The 9,420-nt window shown below is 33.4% G+C and overlaps 2 protein-coding genes across 4 annotated transcripts; one reads left to right on the top strand and one right to left on the bottom strand.

Moving 5' to 3' along the window:
* The first annotated feature begins 4,531 nt into the window (after nt 1–4,531).
* LOC120088020 lies at nt 4,532–6,978 on the top strand. 2 transcript variants are annotated; one of them, XM_039045042.1, is made up of 2 exons: nt 4,532–4,689; nt 4,944–6,978. In XM_039045042.1, exon 2 carries the CDS (start codon nt 4,991–4,993, stop codon nt 6,725–6,727), a length of 1,737 nt encoding a protein of 578 aa, XP_038900970.1. In that variant the 5' UTR covers nt 4,532–4,689; nt 4,944–4,990; the 3' UTR covers nt 6,728–6,978. The 2 variants fall into 2 exon arrangements, with proteins under 2 accessions (XP_038900970.1, XP_038900971.1); XM_039045043.1 differs by having other exon boundaries at nt 4,540–4,689; nt 4,973–6,978.
* A 90-nt stretch (nt 6,979–7,068) lies between these two features.
* LOC120088022 (probable E3 ubiquitin-protein ligase XERICO) lies at nt 7,069–8,972 on the bottom strand. 2 transcript variants are annotated; one of them, XM_039045045.1, is made up of 3 exons: nt 8,781–8,972; nt 7,919–8,015; nt 7,069–7,808 (listed from the first exon to the last, which is right to left on the bottom strand). In XM_039045045.1, exon 3 carries the CDS (start codon nt 7,805–7,807, stop codon nt 7,340–7,342), a length of 468 nt encoding a protein of 155 aa, XP_038900973.1. In that variant the 5' UTR covers nt 7,808; nt 7,919–8,015; nt 8,781–8,972; the 3' UTR covers nt 7,069–7,339. The 2 variants fall into 2 exon arrangements, with proteins under 2 accessions (XP_038900973.1, XP_038900972.1); XM_039045044.1 differs by having other exon boundaries at nt 7,919–7,967.
* Nucleotides 8,973–9,420: the final 448 nt, after the last annotated feature.

Raw genomic sequence — 9,420 nt, 5'->3', positions numbered from 1 at the left:
TGAAAGTGCCATCTTATCCTTACTTAAACGACCTCGTTTTGGCTGTATTATTCCCTTTGAAAGTCGATCGAAATGTACATAATTTTCACACCTTTGAAGTCGATCAAACTGATTTCCATGATAGTGCTAATGGTGGCTGACCCGAGTGATTGCTCTCTAATGGCTCTTGTCAATTCCTAATTCTCAATCTCCAAATCATCTTCAATATCCTTGAATTCAACAACATCGTCTCTCTCAATGTCAATCTCCGAATCTTTGAAGCCTTACCCAAAAAATTGGCCAGTTTCATCAACGAGGCCCTAATTTCAATTTCGATAAAGTTTCTCCCAGCCAGACCACCTCCTCTTCCTTCAACGACAAGGAAATGAACTAAATTTACTTCTGATGGTGAATTCACCATATGTAGATGCCCATGATATGGCTTTAGTGAACACTACAAGGAGTCCATTGGTGCTCTACGACCGACCACTATCACTACATAAGCAAATAAAACATCTCATCCATATTTTGATGAGAAGAATGAAGAGCCTCATCCCAATGTTGTGCCAACTGAGAAGCTAATTGTTGGGCCTGCTTTCTTGTGATTGTGAATTGTTAAGCCCAAATGATGAATTAATGGCCTTATTTTGCTGATCCAAAATCGTGAACCCAAGTATTTTGTCCCAATTAAATTGGTTTGGTAGAAAACTTGGATCTGCTTTGTCCATGATCTTCCAACTGATGTGCTCCACATAGAAAACTCCACTGACTTTTGCCTAATGGAAGTGAATGACTATCTTTATTCTGATGGGATTTCAGAAGAATTAATTTCTCTCTCTCCATCTCTCTATCGATTTTGCAGAACTTCTCTAACCCCAATCTTTCTTTCTGTTTTTTTCGTGCGACTGCTTGAATAAACGATGACGATGAAGAACATGCAATCTTGTAGAAGAAAAAGAGAAGAGATCTACACGATGATATACGTGGTTCAGCAAATGATGCCTACATCCACGAGAAAGAGAGGAGATTTTATTCAAAAGCTAAGTCACAACTTTTTTTTTTTTAACAGATTTCAAGCTTTCTTGAAGCTTTTGTATGTTGTATGCTACGAATTTGTAAATGATGAGTATTTATACAATTTTTTATACAAGTAGTTACAATAACAAACTGTAAAAGATAAAAAAAAATGTGAACAACTGTTGAATATGTTGAATGTTTGAGCTTATTTACTTCACTAATGTTTAGGAGCCCAGACCAAAGAGGAACCGAAAAAAGTGATGAAGAAATTATTTGCAAAATATGTAGAGAATTGGGTTATTCAACTAAGGTAATATATTGCTACTATGAATGCTTTACTGATCTTGTTAAGTTATTGCTCATAGATTTTTCACAATTAGGGAAATATGTTTTGTTTTATAATTTTACTTGTATCAAGTAGTTTTTGTACTCATTTGAAAAATAGGGATAAATCTTTTCGAGGGGAAAGTTATGTTAGTACCATACTATAACAACATTCTATGGTACAATTGAAATTTATACTTCCAGCCTATTAAAACATTATTAATATTATGTTGTAAGTCCTCTTTTGCGTAAGTTTGAAACATATCGTAGAGCTCCATATTCAAATTCAGTTGTTTGATAATCAATATAGAAATGATATGATAGATTGTGTTCTTTGAAAATTTACATTTGTTTTGCTGAATATTTATATAGAGAAATTAATCGAAAAAGATGATAAGAATTATTAATATTATAAAAAATATTTATGCAGGATTTGAGTTCCATATTTTTCTAATAATTTGTTACAGATTATATTAGGTATGATGTCATTATTAAACTAGCTTCGTAGTATACAACAATACCAGCTATTAAACGTCATCTAAATAAAATAACTTTGATTAGAATCAATATCATCACCCATATTATGCCCGTTAGAAACTGACATCGTACCTAATCATCATCATATTATGTATGATAGTATGGATATGATGTCAATTCCTAATTGACATCATATAAAACTATCATCAAATGTCTTTGATAGGATGTTCAGTTCAAAACCGCCATCCTATATAACCACATCTTATATATACGATGGTAGAAGAGTTGATGGCGGTTCAATACCACCATCAAAGATAATCCTTCATCATATTCTACGATGATACGGGATACAATGGTGGTTTGTAATCCACCATCATATATATACAATGATAGTTCAGAATTGACATCTAAAGTTAAATTTTTTTAGTGTTGCTAATTAACTAATTAAGTTATTGTATAAAAAACAGTGTAGAAATATTTACAAACTCAGTATTTCAATAAAATTAAATTTTGGACAAAACTAAATTTATTTAGTGCAAAATTTAGCAATGGAAAAACTTTACCAAAGCTAAAAAAATTTCAACAAAAATTTCTTTAATATATTTTTTTTTAAAAAAAACAAAAGTTGTTAATTGTTTGATAAATATATGTTATATTTCATTGAACACACTTGAGAATAGATCTTAATGATGTTTCAAAATTTTGAAATTTCAATAGGATCCAAATTTTGGTAGGGAGGAAATTTTTTATTTTTCTTGCACTTCAATGAAGGTTGAAGAAATCTTGAAATCTCGATTGAGATTTAGATATTTTGCAAAATTTTAAGAACCTTACGATTTTTTTCCTTAACAATTAGCAATGTTGGACTAGATCAATGGAAGTTTTCTTCTTCTTTTCCAGTATTATTATGATCTTTTCTTGATTACATGAATTAAATAGTTTCATATACCAATATATAGTTTTACCTTAAAATTGAATTGATGTGAGTCTTATTTTTTTTACCGTCGAAAATTTTTATTTTTAAGAAACCACATATTTTTTTAAACTTCATTCAAGTTTTTTTTTTCAATTAAATTTTTATATGATTTCATTACAAAATTGAAACTGACATGAATTTTATTGTTTTTACCATCCAAAATTTTCATGGAATGGAATCAATTATTTTTTAAAAATAATATATATTTATTTTTAACTTCATTAAAACCTTTTTTTCATTGAATTTTGTATCCCATTATGTAATGTTATGTTCTTTTGTACTTCTTTTATGTTTAACTTTAGGATTATTATATCCTAATTATGTTATGTAATATAAGTTTAATGGTATGATTTTTTAACCCTATTATGTTATATAAACTTAGGGTTATATTTTTTGTATCCATATAATGTTATGTTATATAAGCATAGGGTCATGCCTTATATATCCATATTATATATGTTATGGTATATTGAATGTTATGCTCTTTGTATCCATCTTATGTTTAATGTTATCGTTTGTATATCATAATTATTATATTAGGGTATGTTATATAAGCTTGGAGTTATGTCTTATTAAATTATGTTATCCATATGAAGGAGGAAGATCATGAACTAATGAGATGTATCCACCACTAAGGTCTATATGTTGTCTATACGAGTCATATCATTTTATTTAAGTAACTATTTTCGACATTTTCAATCTATGATGACCTGAGATCAATATTGTAGTTTCTATCAAAATTATTATCAAGATTATGGATTAGATGCTCTAAGGTGATCTTTTTTATATTAGACATATACATTTAATATTACCAATATTTTGTATTATTTTGTATGCAAATATTTCATATCCTTTAAGTTTGTAATTAATTACAAATATTTAATATTATTTTGTAATTATTTTTTTATTTCCTTTTTAATTTTTTGCTCTTGTGTCAACGTTTATACAAATATTTACAATATACATCTAAATATTGTCTTATTTTATAGAATTAATTATTAAAAACGGTAACTTTAGTCTAATTGAGCCACAATCAAAGTTTCATGAATTAGTTATAACAATTTCCATGAATCTCTATCTCTTTCGGTCCCTCTTTTCTTATAATATTCATTTTTAAAAAAACACTCATTTACTGATATTTTTATTGACCATAAAAATTGGATCTTGATTTTTCATTAACATCGATATTTTAAACCTTGATTACAACATTCTTTCTAGTTTAAGATTGTAGTTGTAAAGATTAATCTAGTTTATAGTAGATAAATTTTCAAATGAATCCTTAGCTCAGTGGTAGAGCATTTAATTTAATATTTAAAGTAGGTTGATACAATTATATACTAGAACACATTTAATATTTTCTTATTTTTCTAGAGTAAATTTAATATTTTTCTATTTTCTATTAAAACATAGTTGACTAATTTTGATTTCTAATAATTTCTTTCAGAAATTAAAAAGAAAACTTAATTAGTACATCAAATACGTTACGAGTTTTTAGGGTTCATCAAATAATTCCAAAAAAGAAAAAACAAATTGACAAGCAGAAAAAAAAAGTTATATGCTAAGAATGAGACACTTAAATTGTTTGACATTAATTACGCTTTTGCCACTGTCGGTGTGACCAAAAGTACATATTAAACCGCTGCAGCTCAGATCTGATTAACGAGTAAAATCGTCCATCTTCATCCACGTCATTCAATTCGACACGTGGGAGCATCGTATGAATCTACAATTACCATATATATATTAGTTTAATTTAATTATTATTTATCCCTTTTTTCTCGCCGACTACTCGGTCGTCACTTTGACTTTATTTGGGGCTTAGAGAAATCTAGCATTTCTCTTGTTACTCTCAGTTCCCATCTCACTTGGAAGGCCATGGTGTTGAATTTCTCCAGTCGTCTTCTTGTTTGAGTCAGGTACTACTGGTTCAACCGCTTCTTCTTTGTAATTCGTTTGTTTCAGATCAATGTACTTGAGGAATTGAAGTTTTTGTTTCGTTTAATTTCTGTGGATTTTGATTGTGGGTTTTGTTGGGTCACTGATCTTTGTGGAAACCCATTTTGCATTTGCTTTCTGTTCTTGTACATTTCTGTTGAGATCTGTGAGATTTCCTTTTTTTTTTTTGGTTGTGGATTGTTCTGTAAACGATTTTTGGCGTTTTGGGTTTCAGGGTTTTGTTCTTTTTTTTTCCTTCGATAGTTGTAGATTTGGAAGTTGATGGTCGGAAAGATGTTGGGTCGGTCATCTCTTTACAGAACTGGAAGCTTTAGACCAGAGAATCTGGGTCAGAATGCCCTTGCTCTTATTGGGAATCTTTGTTTCACTTTGTTTGTGGTTGGGGTTTTGATTTTTACGATTATTGCTGCGACATATGAACCTGAGGACCCTCTTTTTCATCCATCGACTAAGATCACTACCTTTCTCACATCAAACTCCAACGCTACTTTTAAAACTGATAGCACTGTGATGAAGACTGGGGAGGATTTCATGGCTGCCAATCAAACTGCATTTGCAACTTTTCTCAATGAAACTGATATTGTCAAAATCATTGATGCTGAAAACTCTGCTTTGGGTACTGCTTCTGAAGGAACTGCACCTGAGTGCAATAGCAATGTCGATGACCCCATCGATTGCCGTGACCCTGAGGTTTTCCATTTGATGATGGAGACGACGATAGAACGGTTCAAGGACATTCATTTTTACCGGTTTGGAAAACCAGTTCGCGGGTCTAACGACAGCACCTGTGATATGGCGTGGCGGTTTCGGCCCAAGGAAGGGAAGATTGCTGCTTTTTATAAAGATTATAGGAGGTTTGTGATTACTAGATCTGCGAATTGCACTCTAAGTATCATTAGCATAGGTGACTACCACACTGGCGTGAATGCAAGGAAGAGGAAAAAGAATCCGAAACATAATTTTGAGAAGAAAATGGAGCAGCTAGAGCAGGCAGTCTCTTCTTTGCCTGTAGTTGGGGAGGTTGTAAATGATTCCCTCCCTGTGGTTGAGTCTGAAGGCTCATTTAGTCATGGGAAGTACTTGCTTTATGAGATGGCTGGAGATAAATGCAAAAGCATGAACCATTATTTGTGGAGCTTCTTGTGTGCTTTAGGCGAAGCTCAGTATTTGAATCGAACATTAGTTATGGATTTGAAAATTTGTCTGTCATCAATATATACTTCATCGAATCAAGATGAGGAAGGAAAAGATTTCAGGTTTTATTTCGATTTTGAGCATCTGAAAGAGTCCGCATCCATCTTGGACCAGGGTCAGTTTTGGTCTGATTGGGAGAAATGGCAAAAGAAAGACCATTTAGGTCTTCATCTTGTTGAGGATTTTCGGGTCACACCTATGAAACTTGCAGATGTAAAGGATGCCTTGATATTGAGAAAGTTCGGATCTGCAGAGCCAGATAATTATTGGTATCGGGTCTGTGAAGGAGAAACGGAATCTGTAGTTAAGCGACCATGGCATTTGATTTGGAAATCGAGACGCCTGATGGATATAGTATCTTCAATTGCATCAAGATTGAATTGGGATTATGACTCGGTCCACATTGTGAGAGGCGAGAAAGCAAAGAACAAGGAGCTCTGGCCAAATCTTGCTGCTGATACTTCACCTGATACTCTTCTATCAACGTTGCAAGACAAGATTGAGACTGGAAGGAACCTTTACATTGCTACAAATGAACCAAACACGGATTACTTTGACCCCTTGAAAGACAAATACTCTACCCATTTTCTCAATGAATACAAGGATCTTTGGGACAAAGACAGTGAATGGTACACGGAAACAATGAAGCTTAACAATGGTGTACCGGTTGAATTTGATGGATATATGAGAGTATCAGTAGACACAGAGGTGTTCTTAAGAGGGAAAAAGCAGCTAGAAACATTCAACGATCTAACAAACGATTGCAAGGACGGAATCAATACCTGCAGTGTTGCAACCAATTAGCATAAAACCTGAAACCCATTATTTTTCTGGAAATGTGCCGAAGCCAAGGTCTTGTTTCTGTTGCTTTGAGAATCAATTGGTAGATTAAGAAATGACTTAGCTTAATAATGAGTTTTGTACTTGCATTAGTAACTATCCTTCAGTTGGATCTTTCATTTTTAAGTTGTTGAGGTTGTGTTTGCTGAGTACAATGTATTATATCATTATATGTTCCAAATTTTCTAATGATATTTTTAAGATTGCTTTGAAAATTTAACTGTTTATAAGGCATCTTTATATAAGTTTTAGATTATCTTTGTTCAAAAAGAATATGTGAGCATGAAAAAGAGATATTCAGGTGGTAGATAAAGGGAAGTAGCTGCATTAACTCGAAATGTAAAAGCCAGTCTTCTCAAGACTGCATAAACACAAAAAAGAAAAAAAAAACCAGAAAAAGCTTCATATTTACAATGAAATAACTTGGGCCTGAGACCCATTCACACTCATCACGCTTCAACTCCTCATGCATATGAAAGGTACAAATGCTATGGCCTGCGGATGCACTTTTAAGATTATCTACACTATGCTGCTGTACACGGAATGAAATTCCTCAACCATCATTATTCATAATGCTCACCAAAAGCAGGAACCTGTGTCTTCTTCAGACATTAATGGAGTTCGACACAGCGGACATGTAAGGTTCCAGTAGTCCAACCACTTCTCCAAACACACTCTATGGAAAAGATGGCCACAAGACAAATGGTTTATCTCTGATTCAGGTTCAAACTGGGTTAGGCAGACCGAGCAGTCGTGTTCAAGCCATTTGCAGCTACGAACTTTGTCAAACAGAATTGCTGGGATTCGGCTACGGAACTCTTCGATGTAACTTCCATTAGGGTTAAGATGAAATTCTATGGATTCAGGAGCATTCTCCATGGAATCTGGTGACGATGGTAATGTAGGCGACGACGAGAGATGGAAGCCAATGACGTGGAGGATCGATCGAACTATGCCTTTGAAGATAGAAATCGATAAGGCTGTATTTACAAGGATCACACCTAGTACTCCTTCAGAAGGAGCAGGAAGGCTGGAGAGACCCATTCTGATCAAAATTTTAGGTACAAAATAAGTCTTTCGAAATATGAAGAACCGGAATCAGCTCAGATGAATCAAAGAAGATCAATAGAATGTAAAAGTAGTCAAAGTTCTGACTTCTGAGTTTAAACGGTTCTGCAGTTTGATCCTTTTGTTGATATCTGATCTGAAAATGTAAAAAGGTGGAGTAAAGTGGGGAAATTAGAGTTCCACGCTGTAAACAGAGAAATAGAATAATAAAACAACTTATCAAACATTGTATAAAAAAAGAGCCAAATCTGTTGAAAGATGAAGAGTGGAGGAAAAGATTAATTTGACAGAAGAAGAGAAGAACCTATAAACAGCCAAAGAATTCAAACTCTGGAGATCGAATTGAGAAGTAACACAAATTTATGTAACATTCAAACTCTGGACATAGAATTAAAACCACAATACATTAATGAATGAATGTACTACTTTCTTTTGTGATCCTATCTTCAAACAGGTAAATGAAAATTGATGAAGACAGAAAAATTCCAACTGGAAACAGAAACTTCCTTGAGTAAAGATCTGTTTATATGCAAGAGCCAAGAACATGGAATAGAATCATGAAAAAACCTTCTACTGACAATTTCATTTCAGAAGAAGGAAAAAAAGAAACGGAAAAAGAAACCCAACATCAGCACATACACACACACTAAACAGAATAGCAAGAGTTTCCATTGTTGAACATCAAAATTAGAGGCAATAGATTTACTCAGAAACGATCCGGAAAGTTTGAAAGATTGATCAAGAACAATAACACGAATGATGCAAAGGGAAATCAATCCAGTTCTCTCGGATCAAATCCAAGAGGCCCCAGAACTCTATATTTGCAAATTTAGAAACAAAATCCAGTGACAAAACAAAAAATCTCAAGAACCCAAATCAGCAAATTTAAGATCATAATCCCAATCTAGAAAACAGACCAAATTGTGGCAAAGCAAGAAGAAAAACATACCAAAATCAGAGAGAGTTGCCTTCAAAGGATGAGAAGAAGAGAGATTATCAACAAGAAGAAGCAAGAGACGATTGAGATTCACAGAATCGGTGAGAAGTTCATTTCCCTTTTTGTATGTTTTGTTAATGACAAAGAAGAGGGTCTTTCTTGATGGTTTTATACACGGCAGCCTCCTTCTTCCTGTAAAGTTCTGGAGCTGGACAAACCCCAAACCTACCTCTCCGGTTCTGAAGGAGACACTAACCCACGTTCTCTAACCATGGTTAACTTTCTGTCTCATCTGCCACACTCTGCCATAGCCAAAACCCCAAAACCATGGTTACTTTATATCATGAGCTGAACCCATTTGAGTTAAGCTTACCCCTTTTGTTTTCATCCCTATTCAAATCCTTTTTTATCTCATGAGGTTTCCTTTTTTCTTTTTGTGGGATTTCTATGGATTGGTTGAGACACAATAAGTCCAGCCGTTCGTCAATTAAAGTTACCAACTTTACAAGTTACAAACTGCCACTAAAAGAGAATTAAGTAACTCTGCAATTTGTGACGTCTTTCACCTGTAAACTTTTATATTCCAATAATTTTGCTACCCAACTTCTATTTCCTTTTACTTTTAATGGCAAAATCTCAAGATTGGATGCTT

Source organism: Benincasa hispida, chromosome 10 (assembly GCF_009727055.1).
Source record: "Benincasa hispida cultivar B227 chromosome 10, ASM972705v1, whole genome shotgun sequence".
NCBI classification, from domain to species: Eukaryota; Viridiplantae; Streptophyta; class Magnoliopsida; order Cucurbitales; family Cucurbitaceae; genus Benincasa; species Benincasa hispida.
Note: the sequence above shows the minus strand (reverse complement) of the source record. Positions and strands in the feature narration are given on the sequence as shown.

Bases quoted from the DNA above. Each gene is read 5' to 3' on its own strand.
- LOC120088020 (XM_039045042.1), top strand. From the start codon at position 4,991: ATGGTCGGAAAGATGTTGGGTCGGTCATCTCTTTACAGAACTGGAAGC.
- LOC120088022 (XM_039045045.1), bottom strand. From the start codon at position 7,807: ATGGGTCTCTCCAGCCTTCCTGCTCCTTCTGAAGGAGTACTAGGTGTG.